Source organism: Enhydra lutris, unplaced genomic scaffold (genome assembly GCF_002288905.1).
Source record: "Enhydra lutris kenyoni isolate GAN:26980312 unplaced genomic scaffold, ASM228890v2 scaffoldscaffold14, whole genome shotgun sequence".
In the NCBI taxonomy this organism is placed as follows: domain Eukaryota; kingdom Metazoa; phylum Chordata; class Mammalia; order Carnivora; family Mustelidae; genus Enhydra; species Enhydra lutris.
Window position 1 is genome coordinate 19,960,251 of NW_019154098.1, and position 14,725 is coordinate 19,974,975.

At 38.2% G+C, this 14,725-nt stretch overlaps 1 protein-coding gene across 3 annotated transcripts in view; it reads right to left on the minus strand.

Moving 5' to 3' along the window:
* LOC111146694 (collagen type XIV alpha 1 chain) overlaps positions 1–14,725 on the minus strand; it is a 216,773-nt gene that overhangs the window by 58,091 nt on the left and 143,957 nt on the right. For all 3 annotated transcript variants that reach the window (XM_022502358.1, XM_022502357.1, XM_022502359.1), the window contains exons 35-36: positions 10,074–10,151; positions 6,875–6,961 (exon numbers count right to left, since the gene is read on the minus strand). In XM_022502358.1, coding sequence (XP_022358066.1) covers positions 6,875–6,961; positions 10,074–10,151 — 165 coding nt within the window. The remainder of the gene's footprint in view (positions 1–6,874; positions 6,962–10,073; positions 10,152–14,725) is intronic.

Sequence of the window (14,725 nt, forward strand, 5' to 3'; positions counted from 1 at the left end):
CCCTTCTCTTTCACTTCTCTGCTGCTTTTTTCTCATTACAAAGTCTGACTCTTAGGTCATATGTAAATATTTTACAACCTATTCCAGCAGTATTGCAGATGAAAACACTTGAAAACCCTCCAGCTAATAAAGCTTATTAATGCTGCTTAAAATAAAATAAACATTATTATAATTAAGAACTGAATGCATAAATACCAGAAATGAAGAAACAAAAGCCAGAGAAGCAAGCATGTGGACAGAGACTGCCTTGGGGGAAGATGAAGAAAATGGTTCAGGATTGCTGCAAAGTCTGTATGTTAGAGCCTATGCAAAGCAAGGAAATGTGAACTAGGTGGGAGCAGAGCGGAAAATGAAATGTTCTTTAAAGCTGAGGAACTTGAAAAGTTTCACTGTGAATTGGGGGTGGGGGGACAATAAAAAATAGCAGGTGGATGACCAAGATGTTGCTTCCAATGCAGCTGTGGGAGGAGTAGGAAATGTCTTTGCTAAGTAATGTTACCCAGAAGCTGATTCTCCCACAATCTAAGGATCATTGCCCATTAGGAGCAAACAACGTCTAGGAGGATTTCAGTTGGCTATGTACCCAGAAGCTTAGCAGAAGCAGGCACAGATATTCTTTGGAGGAATATAGCCCCAAACTGGCTCACAATATCCCCTGAGATAAAATTTCACATAATACAAGCTCAAATATATACCCTCCCAAATCACACAATACATATGGGAACAAGATAATGTAACACCAGCAGAAAAGAAAAATGGCAGACTCAGAACCACATACAATGCAGATATTGAGATGATCAGATAAAAAAATAAACTTTGTTTAAAATATTGAAAAAAAATAGTTTTGAGGTATTACAAAAGAAGAAAGGGTATAGAAAAGGAACCAAATTTAACTTCTAGCTTTGCTATACATAATCATCAAAATCAGAAATACAATGGGTAGGTTAATAGCTTATTAAACATAGCTAAATGTAGAATACACTAGAAACTAAATTGGAAGAAATCACACAGAAGAAAGCTGGAGAGAAAAGCAGAAATAAAAAAGGTTAAGAAACATAGAAAGTAAAAAAGTATATCAGTTGAATTTCAGAAAAACATAATGGAGATGATAGGAAAGAGGCAATATTTGATGAGACAGTGACTAACAAAACTCCAAATTTAACGAGAAACATTGCCATTCAAACTCACGAAGTCATAAGTTTTCCAAAATGGCAGATCATCTACATCAAAACTGCACCCCAGAGCACACTGTGGCCGAACTTCAGATCACTAAAGACAAAGGAATCTTGAAAACAAGATCTTCCCGTTTATTAGTTTGGAAAGTTGTCTCACTGCTTTAATTAAGGCCAATATTAAAAATTTTTAAGCAAGACAGGAGGCTTATTGTTCTCTTATATTAAAATCCGAGCTGATAACTGGTTCGGTGTCATAGAGTAGCTTTACCACATATGACAATGTGGAAACTCAGTTGCTTCCATTTTATTACTCTGCTGTGTGCTAGGACACTGCTTATCAAACTGAACCATTACCACATGTTCCCAGAGTAATATGTTGAGCAAGGCGAGAAGAGATAAGGAAGTAATTTCATTTTCACTTAAGAACAACATCTAGGTTGATTGCATATTGCTTTTCTCTCACTGGCCAGATCTTGGTCAGAAGGTGATACCTACTTACAGATGCTAAGAAGTCAAGTCCCCAGCTGAAGGCCATGTGGTTAGCTAAAACTCAGGGAATTCTACCATGAAAAAGAAGCAGGGGCAACTAATACTGGGGGTACAATCAACACTCTCTATAACAACCATCAAAACTATCTTTCAATAATACAATATGAAAATATGATAATATTTTGTGATGAACAAAAATTGAAAATTTTCTATCAATAGTCTCCTTAAAGGAACATCCTGGGGCACCTGGGCGGCACAGTTGGTTAAGTGTCTGAGTCTTGGTTTCGGCTTCAAGGTCATGATCTCAGGGTTGTGAGAGAGAGCCCCAAGGAGGGTTCTGCACTCAGGGGGGAGACTGCTTGAGATTCTTTCTCCCACTCTCTCTGCCCCTCTCCCTGCTTGCTTGCACTCTCTCTCTCGAAAAGAAGGAAGGAAGGAAAGAAAGAAAGGAAGGAAGGAAGGAAGGAACATCCAAAGGGTGTATTCCAGGAGAAATAAAAATGATAACAGAAGATTTTGTGAGCAAAGAAATAGCAAGTATGGAGGCAAGTCTTAACACATAGTAATTTATACCAAGTACTAATAAAATATCTAGTTTATGATTTTAAAAAACATACTAAAATACTAGATAGCCAATAGTGCATAAATTATAAAAAGGATGATCTAAGAGAAAAATGTTCCAAGAATATCATATCTATTGAAATATGAGTGAAAATCTTAATTCTTTTTAGACTTTGTCAAGCTAAATATGTTTGTTAAAATCTCTTGGTTGACCATTAGAAGAACAGCTACAGATTTCCAAATTAGCAGAGGGGAAAAGAGAAGAATAAAAAACCAAAAAGCCAGATAGTGTAAATGAGTAGATAAAGCCTCGACCAACCAAGAAGGCACATATATATCATGTGGGACAAATAGAACGCAAAAATTAAGGTGATAGATATAGGAATATTAGCCCAAAGAGGTTAATTGTCACAAACAATAGAATGAATGGACTAAACTCTTAAAAAAAAATTGCAAAACCAGACTGAAAACAACACCTAGCCATATACTATTTAAACAGAACACATCTCAAACATAAAGACAACAGAAAGGCTGAAAACTAAAAGGATGAAGAAGAGGGGCATTAAGGAGGGCACGTGATGTGATGAGCTCTGGGTGTTACGTGCAACTGATGAATTACTGAGCTCTACATCTGAAACTAATGATGTACTCTTTGTTGGCTAATTGAATTCAAAAAAAAATATATGTACGTGTACCAGGAAAATAATCCAAAAGAGAATGTTGATATGGCAAGTCACTAGCAAGATGAAGGTTTTCAATTTTTTGTACCCTGTAACACAATCTCTGGATATACAACGTAGAATTACAAACCAAATTGGACAGATTGAAATTGAGGTAGAAGATTTTTAACATCTGTCTCAGCAATTGAAAGATAAAGTATTAATGCAGATAAAGAAAATTCTAACAACACAATTTACAGCTTGATTTACTGGATATTTATGTTTAGAATTCTAAACTCCACAATTAGAAAACACATACTCTTCTAAAGCATACATGGAACAGCTGTAAAACTTGGCAGAAGGTCACAAAGCAAATGCCAAAGAATCAATAAATGTCTAAAAATTGGTACCCTGCAGACTATCTTCCATAAAAAAGTACAATAATGTTAATACAAGAAAAAAATTAAAATTGCACATACTATCGGAAACTTAAAAAGACACTTCTAAGTGAACCATGGCTAAAAAGAAGGAAAACATAAAAAATGATAGCTCACAGAAATATTAAATTTAACTACACCAGCATTAAAATTTCCAGACAATAAAAACTCCTATAAACAACAACAAGCAAGCCACAGGCCAGGAAATGACATTTGTAAACCGTATCATTAATAAAGGATTTGTGTCCAGAATATATAAAAACACTTAGAAGCTAAAATAAAAAAATCTCTGTACCACAAAATCCCAGAAAAGTTTATAAACAGGTATTTATATAGAAAGGAATCCAAATGACTCAGAGGCAAATGAAAAATTGCTCCATCCTACTAGCACGAAGGGAAAGTCTTATTTAAAATAACAATCACAGGGGCGCCTGGGTGGCTCAGTCAGTTGACTCTTGATTTCAGCTGGGGTCATGATTTCTGGGTCTTGAAATCAAGCCCCAAGTTGGGTCCTGTGCTGGGCATGGAGTCTGCTTAAGATTCTCTCTCTCTCCCTCTGCCCCTCCCCATTCATTCTCTCTCTCTCTCTTTTTCTCTCAAGAAAAATAAATGAATGAATAAAATGAAACAACAACCACAGGGTTTTATACCCATCAGATAAGTAAAAGCTCTTAAATCTGGTGAGACCACTGTGCTGGTGAGATGCAGGGAAACCAGACCCTTTTCTAGAGTCTGTGGGAGAGGATACTTGGACAACTATCTAGAAAGGCAATTAGTGGTTTCTTCATGAGGCTGAAGATACACCCTCCTTATCTTTCAACAAATCTGATCCTCAGTGTAACCATAAGAGCACTCAACTCATGTTTACAGAGACATAAAAGGATGTCCACTATAATAATAGTGTAATAGGGAAATTCTCCACAGTCATGGGTCAATAATCTCTAGTTTATGTAATGGAATAATGTGCATTACCTTTGATAAAGTTCAAAGACATACCGTTATTTTTTAAAAAAGATATATTTATTTATTTGAGAGAGAGAGCACATGAACGCAGAAGAGACCACACAGGGCTCAATCTCATAACTCTGAGGTCATGAGATGAGCTGAAACCAAGAGTCAGATGCTTAATCGGCTGTGCCACCCAGGTGCCCCTCAAAGACATACTTTTGGGTTAAAAAAAAAAAATCAAGCTATACACAGTTGAAAGTAAATCTGTGTTTCCAATTCCAAGATTAAACTAAAGGCAAATCCTTACATTTGACTGATGTTTCATAATTCACAGAGCACTTATATATTATCTTATGTATTCCTCAGAAAGACAGAGAGGTGTATGTTCGTTTACATATGTAGAGAAATGGAGGTTTGCAGCAGTTCAGAGACTTGTCTAGTCTTAAGAGTTAAATTTTATGCTTTTACCATGACTCCACATTGGCTTCTTTGGGATAAAGAGTCTTCTGTTTAAAAAAAAAAAAAAAAATGGAGTTGGGTTCTACGTCTGCACTTGAAAGAATGTTCTACATGCCAAAGGCAAAGGAGAGGCTGCTGGGATATATTTCAGACACAGTCAGTAGGTTCTCTTCCTTTTTGTTCAGTTCAGGAAATGTGGTACAATTCTGATTGGGGGGGCCAACTTGGAGTGAACCTTCATGCTGCCTGTGTGGTCTACTGCACGCAGGTCGGGGGGGCCCACCTGCCTCCCGCAGCCAGTGTGCAAGGACTGATGGGACATCAGAATATTCCTCCTGCAAGGTCTGGATTTCTTTATTTGCTTGTACTTCTTCTCCCTGTTTTCTCTTTCTGCCTTGGTCCATTTGCCCTTTCCTAACCATAGACCCACTATATCACCTTAAGGAAACACCCATACCCCCAGGTTAGCAGGTCAGATCGAAAATGTCACTTAAACACATTAAATGGAAAGATCCATCATGGTAAATTCAAAGAGCCAGGTAGTGCAATTATAAACATTTTATATTTTACAAATATTTTCTTTCTCTCTCTCCCTCCCTCCCCACTTCCCCTCCTCCTTCTTTCTACAGCCCACAGGGCCAATCTCCCTCTCTCCCCATTTTTGCAGGAAGTTTCCATCAGCAGTGGAGAACTTCTTGTTCAGATAGGGTATTTTTCCTAGTGAATTCAAAATCCTTCCTAATGTATCAATTTTAACACATAATGGGCAAAGGGAGGGTACGCAAATCTTACAGGTGCAAGTAGAGGGCCAACATTTGAAACATTCACACTGAACATAGACCACAGGAGTTTAAAGGGAAGATTTTGAAATATATAACAATTTGAAAGACAGTATAATATAGAGGTCAAATACATGGGGTCACAGAGATCTGGATTTAAAGAGAAGCTGTGTTCTTTAGACAAGTTTCTTTTTCTTTTCTTTTTTTTTTTAAGACTTTATTTATTTATTTTGACAGACAGATGGAGATAACCAGAGAGCAAAAGTGTGTGCGTGGGTTGGGGGGGCACAGATGGAGAGGGAGAAACAGGCTCCCTGCTGAGCAAGGGGACTGATGTGGGGCTTGGATCCCAGGACCTTGGGATCATGACCTGAGCCAAAGGCAGACACTTAACCACTGAGCCACGCAGACGCCCCACTTTATTTATTTTTTTTATCTTTTTTAAATTTCTTTTCAGCGTAACAGTATTCATTGGTTTTGCACCACACCCAGTGCTCCATGCAATCCGTGCCCACCCCCCGCCCCTTCAAGACCCTCAGATTGTTTTTCAGAGTCCATAGTCTCTCATGGTTCACCTCCCCTTCCAATTTCCCTCAACTCCCTTCTCTCCATCTCCTCATGTCCTCCATGTTATTTGTTATGCTCCACAAATCAGTGAAACCATATGATAATTGACTCTCTCTGCTTGACTTATTTCACTCAGCATAATCTCCTCCAGTCCCGTCCATGTTGCTACAAAAGTTGGGTATTCATCCTTTCTGATGGAGGCATAATACTCCATAGTGTATATGGACCACGTCTTCTTTATCCATTCGTCTGTTGAAGGGCATCTTGGTTCTTTCCACAGTTTGGCGACAGTGGTCATTGCTGCTATAAACATTGGGGTACAGACGGCCCTTCTTTTCACTACATCTGTATCTTTGGGGTAAATACCCAGTAGTGCAATTACAGGGTCATAGGGAAGCTCTATTTTTAATTTCTTGAGGAATCTCCACACTGTTCTCCAAAGTGGCTGCACCAACTTGCATTCCCACCAACAGTGTAAGAGGGTTCCCCTTTCTCCACATCCTCTCCAACACAAGTTGTTTCCTGTCTTGCTAATTTTGCCCATTCTAACTGGTGTAAGGTGGTATCTCAATGTGGTTTTAATTTGAATCTCCCTAATGGGGAGATTCAAATTATGTGTCTGATAGCCATTTGTATCAGACGCCCCACTTTAGGCAAGTATCTTAACATCTCTGTGCTTCGGTTTGCTCATAGGACTAAGTACGTGTTTAGCACAGGGGCAAGCACATATTAGACACACAACAAGTGATAGCTATGAATATTATTAAAGAACATTTAAGTCTGAACGAGGCAAGACTTACTGGTGGGCCTGCTGGTCCCAGAGTCCCCGTATTGACTTCAGAACAGGAGCAGGAATGTGGTAGCTCTGGGCAGGTCTCCTCATCCCTCTGAAGAGAGAAAAGAAAAATAGCACAACTATTATTTATTTATTTGACAGAGAGATGGAGACAGCCAGAGAGCAAAAGTGTATGTGTGTCGGTGGGGGGAGCAAATGGCTATACAAATGGCTTTATGGGCTCAAAGAAAACACTTTGATTTAGAACACTAAAACAAAAACAAAAACAAACAAACTAACAAACAAACACCCCCAAAATACCACTCAAGTGAACATCAGTGTGGAAAGACAAAGAATATTCTTGCCCGCAAAATATTTTCCTTAAAGAAAAATGAATGAATGTCTGGTGAATCATTGATAATCATCATTACCAAAGTATGTTGATAAAATTAGTTCGGGGATGGAGGTGAAGAAAGGAAGGCAGAAGTGGGTGTAAAAGAGATTCTGATGACAATTTTATTCAGTTTGAGAAGGAGTACTCTGTGAACTAAAGTCTTGAAAACCGTCTTACTTCTATTTCAAAGGATTAAAAAAAAAAACAAGTTGGAATAGTCAACTGCATCTGAAACACATAAAACAAAATAAAAACAGTGGTTCAACCCATCGTCAAGTCCCTGCAGCAACTTCTCTTATGACTCACGTTCTGTGGTTGAACGTAAGGAAACCACCTAAAGCTGTGGGATAAGAGCTCATTTTCCTTCTCTTGCCTAATTTTGCAGCCACATGACATTACAAGATAGATAATGAACATCAGGCTGGACATCTCTGGGTATGTTACTGGGGTATGAAGACAGAGCGCCTGCCAACGGTGATCACACAATTTGTGACCAGTCCATTTGAAGCTCTGGCCAAAAAGGAGTCTGCACCAGGACAAGAAACTGCAGAAGATCATAGGGTCCACTGGTCCTGTTGGACAGGGGGAAAACAAGCTTCACTTCTTAAGACTCTGGGGGAGAAGTAAAGCTGAACTGAATAGAGGATGGTTGATAATTAAAGGATCAAGTGGAAAATAATCTCCATTTCTGAAATGTTCACAACATGAACCAGAAAATGTTGAGCAGGGGGCCCAGGTATCCTGTATATACTTTTCTGTGAATGTTGGACAATAGTCAAAGCTTTCAGCTCATTTTAGGAACGCCCCTGCTAACACATCTGGCCTGATATCTGGATAGCTAGAGTAGAATACAAATTTAAGTATCCTCAAAGAGCCTCTGAATAAGGCTGATACCAGGTCTCCTGTGACCAGAGGCTCCATAATGGTTTTGCCATGGCTGCCCACTCTACCTCCATCCATGTTTTCCTACCGTGGAACGGGCATACCTTCAGTGATAGAAATAATAGGAAAAGCCCTTATCAGACCTGGGTCCTTCCCAGGAAAAGTGGGGATCGCATTTTGCTCAACACAGTGTGAGCTTCTGAATGTTTCTGCTTCCAAATTCCAATCCATCTGTGCTTAAGCATAACATCCCAGAGTCCCTCTGATTTAATGCTTCATCAGAGTTTACTTGGAAAGTAATTTTGATGAAGAAAGAGTAAGTTACGGTTCACTCTTTTTTTTTTTTTTTCTGGAGCATCAGACATCAATTTATTATTACTAATTTAAGCAAAATAAGTATTAAAACCTTATATTATGTAAGTTGTAAAGTGATATCTATATGATTTTATATTACATATATATTTATTTGAATGAATGAAATATAATTATTTCTTTTTTTTTTTTTTGAACAACATGGGTTTGAACTGCATTGGTCCACTTACATGTGGGCTTTTTTTTTTTTCCCAATAAATGCAGTACAGTACTATGAATGTATTTTCTCTTCCTTATGATTTTCTTAATAAATCTTCTTTTCTTTAGCCTTTAGTGTAAGAATACAGTATATAATGCATATGATATGCAAAATAGGTGTTAATCAACTGTTATGTTATCAGTAAGGCTTCCGGTCAATGGTAGGTAAGTTTTGGGGAGGCAAAAGTCACAGATTTTTGACTGAGTGGGAGCGGGGCCGGTGCCCCTAACTCCAACGTTGTTTGAGGGTGAACTGTATTTCCTTCTCAAACAGAGTGACCATGAATTGAATGCCTACAATAGATGGTGTGATCTGGTGTAAGGTTAACAAGGCCAGTCTCTTGGACTTTATTGAACTGCTCCATGCCCATTCTCCAAGTTTACTTAAGACATGGCTACTCTCCAACCATAACAGTGTCATCTATTCAGCCACTGTCCCTAAGAATGTTAACATATGAATCTGTTTTTATACATACAGGTAAACCCCACGAATTATACTTGGTATTAATAATGATAAAAAGTTTGGTTTTCTAGTTACATCACATAGGTTATACAGATTATGACTATGATTTCAGAACTGTGTGCCAAGATGCCCTGGGGCACCTCAGCAAACTTACGGGGGCACCATGAACATTTTACAACCTCAAGAGACAGAGCAATATTGGGCACCCACTGTACTTCATGTGAGCAACTAGCTCAAGGTCGCTCATAATCTTAACATTAGATATTGAAATATTTTCTTGATGGTGTCATATACTTACAAATCTGGGGTTCTGGCAGTTTCTATGATGGAAAGCAAGTACCATGGAAAAAAGTCAATGTGGAAAAAGAAGAGAGGTGGCGATGTCCAATCAGATTCCAAGGTATGAAAAATTGGGTACTCCAGATAGACCCATCCTCATCCCATTAGTGAGTAGTTGTGGTTATATAAGAATAAAATAACAATACCGCTTTCTTCTTTCAATTCATGTCTCTTATTTTTTCATATGGCTACTGAGTTCTTAGAGCATAAACACTTAAGATTTTTGGACCTGATGGATTCATATATGTAATTGCTCAGCATTTCTTTTGGTTTGGGGGTAGCATGGAAAAAAATTATTGCAATACCACGGTTTTCCTGAACCAGGAAGTTTGAGAACCTCTGGACCCTGTGTAGATGGCACCCCCTGGAGGTGTGCAGCTCCCTCCATGCGTGCCAGTGTGCCCTGCTGACGTCAGATGTGCCTCTTTCTTAACCTCTTCTGATTTTCATTATCATCACAATGAGTTAGCTCGTTATGAGTTTTATGAAATAGCATTCAATTTTCAGAGAAAATTACATAAAACTTTAAAACATCTCAATGGAGAGCAGGCCTACTAATAAAAGGAGAATTCTTACCAGGCCTGGAAGTTCACAGCATTTGTCTCTATCGGCCCATGATGGGGAACAGATAATATCAAACATCTGTAACTGGAACTGTAATTTAAAACAAAATTGTCATTCAATAAAAAATAGACACATTCCATCTATAATTATGATTTCATATCCTGTATCACATAATACAACACTCATACATTTGTAACATAACTTTACAGTACATAAAGGCATCCCAGCAATATCAAATTATTTTTGTTCCTCAGACACACAGCGATTCAACATTTTGTCTATAATTACTCTAAAGCTAGTCCATCCAGCCTCCAACTTCCCCTCTCATCCCTGCCTAAAGGAGCTTTGCTCCTCTGTTGAAACTTGCCCCGTTCTGCTCTCATGGTCATGACCAGTGTCTCTGCTACCCCACAACACTCCATGTATCTCTTCTCTGGCACGTCTGCCACCATACAGTGTGATTATTTATATTAGCTCCTCCTTAGACTGGGAGATTTTCAAGGGACAGAGAACCCTTCTTCATCTTTGTGTCCCCATCATATATGGGAGGTAGTAGGGATTCATGAAGTCTTGTCAAACTCATTCTGACTTCAATCGCTTAAGCACACATTCAACAAATTTTTCTTTAGTGTATAGTGCAAGCCAGATACTACATCAAACTTTAGAACATAACAATGAACGAAAACAAAATCCTGCCCTCAGAGATCTTACTGGGAACAAGAGCTACCTCATGAGTGCTATTTACAACATTTTAAGTGTTGTGACAAATTCACAAATAGTACTGTCAGACTCTGTGCTGAGTGTATTTTTTTTTTAAGATTTTATTTATTTATTTGACAGACAGAGATCACAAGTAGGCGGAGAGGCAGGCAGAGAGAGAGGAGGAAGCAGGATCCCTGCAGAGCAGAGAGCCCAATGTGGGGCTTGATCCCAGGACCCTGGGATCATGACCTAAGCCGAAGGCAGAGGCTTTAACCCACTGAGCCATTCAGGTGTCCCTGTATTTTTAGTTAAGCCATTCATTGATCATGCCATCAATATTAGTCTTGTTCTACTCACGTATGTTGGCAAAACTCAACATACATTTTAAAATACACAGAAACATCATTGCAATATTATTAAGGGCTAACATTAGCTTCATGACCCAGCCATTTCTGACATTATAATTCTTCTGATACGATTTTCAAGTATTATGCATGTCACCAATTACAGAGCTGGGAGAAGGATGAATTTTTTTCATTTTGAATCTACCACCTTTCTTCAGTGGGTAGTGTTTTCAGCAAGTGCTAGAAACTCTCCGGGTACCTTATTTTCCCCCAAGAAATACAACTCATCCCTGGCAGGGGTCCCGCAGATGAAAATGAAAATGCCCAAGTAGAAAGTACTGCAAAATAGTTACTCACAATGCAGGCAGTATCACAGAATAGCCTGCTCTAAATGACAGCAAGGGGAATAAAATCAGGCTTTCTCTCGCATTATGTAAGAACTGTGCTTTGTTGCAAATTTCCTTTCCCAAGTGAGTTTTGCAAGATTGATAAAGTAAAGCTTAAGTTTTGAAAGCAGACCCATGAATCAAGGGATTTTTTTTGGTGGGTTTTTTTTTTAGACAACTATTGGTGTTTGAAGAAATATGTGCATGGCTCACTGCTCTTTTTTCTCCAGATTAAAGAAAAACTCCCAAAGGGTAGGATATCAGAGTCTGTGGAGAGCAAACGTACAACAAAATTATGATCATTAAAAAATTCAGTTTTTAAGGTTTTTGGACCAAGAAAAAAAATAGGTTTTTCAAATTAAAATAGTTTTAAGGAACACTGATGTTTATGATCAATAGCAACAAAAGTATTTCAAGGACCATAGGGGTTAGGAGGCTATGGAGCTAGAATGCCTGTGTATAAGCCTCGGATCCTCCACTCACAAGCTAAGTCATTTTGAACAAATTATTTAATGTGCTCAGGTCCTAGTTTTCTGCATCTGTAAAATCAGTATAATAATAGTAGCTAGCTCTTTAATAATAGCTATTTATGAGTGTAATAATAGGAGTTATAACAGTAAAATGAGTCAATGTATGAAGATGTGTATAACAATGCCTAGAATATAGTTATTATAAATAGGTATTATTATTTAAAGATTTTATTTATTTATTTATTTGAGAGAGAGAGAGAGAGAGAGAGAGAGAGAGCAGGGGGAGGAGCAAAGGGAGAGGACAAGCAGACTCCCTGCTGAGCGTAAAGCCCAACACAGGGCTCAATCTCACAATCAGAGATCACAACCTGAACCACATCTAGAGTTGGATGCTTAACCAACTGAGCCCCCCAGGCGCCCCTAAATATTATTTTAATGGAACAGGTACAGCTCTTCCATTATTGCATTCCTTAAGGTGCAGAAGAATATAATACAAAGGCCAGAAGAGTCTAATCTAAATCAAAGCCATGTGTGCTGAGGGCAGAAATAGAACGGTAGTTTGTTTCCACAATGATCCTGTTTAATACTTTGAGAAAAATCTAAGCAAATAAAGACAACAATTGCAGTGGGCATTTGCTGGAAAACTACTATGTGCCAGGCACTATCTTAAGGCCTTTACCTGTATCATGTCATCTTTAGATCACCACTATGGGGTATTATAACTAATGCCAACCCAATTCCGCAGATCAGGACCTGGGAAGGAATTGCCTAAGAAAAGTAAGCCCATGTTGAAAGTGGAGTTCTGGTTTGAATTTGAACAACACATTTCATTTTCTTTCTTTCTTTCTTCCTTTCTTTCTTTCTTTCTTTCTTTCTCTCTCTCTTTTTTTTTTAAAACACATTTCATTTTCTTATGGTTCATTTTGTAGTGAAAGGATCTTTGGTCTAATGTTCAAAATGCGGATACCCCAGCCTAACAAACTTTACAATGCCATTTGTCTCAGAGAGCATTTATTAAATGGGGCCCATTATGACTGTATTGGATAAATTCAGTTCAATCTAAGTCATTCATCCATTAAGAAATTCCCCATTTCTGAATAGAGCCCTCAGTGTAAAAGTATTTTATTGAATGGAAAGATGTACGTAAAGGAAAGGACTTCCATTAGCCCCAGTAAGGATCAGGCATTCTTGAATAAACATTCGAATAAACATTCACCACCTAATCACCTATAACCCTATGATTTCTACATACATTCCTTTGGCTAAAATTCTGCCCCATTGAACAGAAGTTTGGGACCTTTAGGAGTTCATTTTACTTATTCAAGGGGGTAGAATAGTAGCCCACTAAGTGCTGAATGAAGCCAATACTACCATTTGAGGAATGCTTGTGGGCTGTCTTTTGTTTTTCAAGTTTGATGAAGTCAGCAGTCTTTTGTGTCTGTGTGTGTGAGTACAACAAATTTATTCATAATTGTTTTGCATTTGTAATAGCTTGGATTCCTCAGACTTTATTTTGGGACTTCTTTCCAAGGCACATTTCTGAGGATTGATTAAAAAAAAAAAAACCCTGACTTTTATTCCAAAAGCAACGACATACATATTTGTAGGGCTATTATGTAGGAAAGGTACAGACATTTCAAAAGATTTTATATTTGAGTGCCTGAAAATGCAAGATGATGTGTTTCAAAATAAACAAGAGTCACCCCCTTTTACTTCTTTTAATTTCTTTCCTTCTAACTTTATAAAAAAAAAAAAAAAAGCAGAGTCGCACAGCGGAAGCGTGCTGGGCCCATAACTTTATAAAAAAAAAAAATAGATGTGTGAAAAAGAGGGCAAGAGAAAAGGGGATGCGTAAGCCCTCACTTTCACCTTTTCTAATGCCTTCCAAGGGAATGCTTAGCCAATTACAAAGGCTCGTTTTTCATTATTGGACATTTTGGTCTGGGTGTAACACAAAAGGCAAGTCATGTGAGGTCAAATGTCAGCACGAAAATAAGATTAAAATATTTCTCATCAGTAGAGTCACTGTGATCTGTGAATGGGCATAAAAACGTAGCCTGGGGACGCCTGAGTGGCTCAGTTGGTTGGACGACTGCCTTCGGCTCAGGTCATGATCCTGGAGTCCTGGGATCGAGTCCCGCATCGGGCTCCCAGCTCCACGGGGAGTCTGCTTCTCTCTCTGACCTTCTCCTCGCTCATGCTCTCTCTCACTGTCTCTCTCTCAAATAAATAAATAAAATCTTAAAAAAAAATGTAGCCTGATTCAACTTTCCCCTCATTAGCACATTTTACCCTCTGATTTTTCTCCAGCATAGCATAACTAAGCTTGTACTTTGAGGTCAAGCTATACCAAAAATTATACAAATATTTAGAGAGATTTACATGGTACAGGAACACTGGAGAGAGAGCATGGAGGATCCAACCACCTTCTGCTTTAGTTTGGTGTTTAATTTTTACTAAATTTTTACTAACTAAATCTCAAAGCTAAGGTTTATCAAGCACCTACTCCTTCCCAGCTAGTGAACATGGTGTTTTTATTTGATCTCAATCAATTTTTGAATTTAAGGAAAACTATAATGGCACTAATTCAATGAGGAGATGAAAATTAACAGCTGTTGTACCCATTGGTACAACAATGGTACCCAATGGTACCCATTGGTAGTCATTAAAATGTTTCCGTGTAGCCATAGTTTGTGGGGACCATTTTGATTGCTTTTACTTTCAAGGTCAGAACTGAAATTATGGTGAATCTCTGAACATGT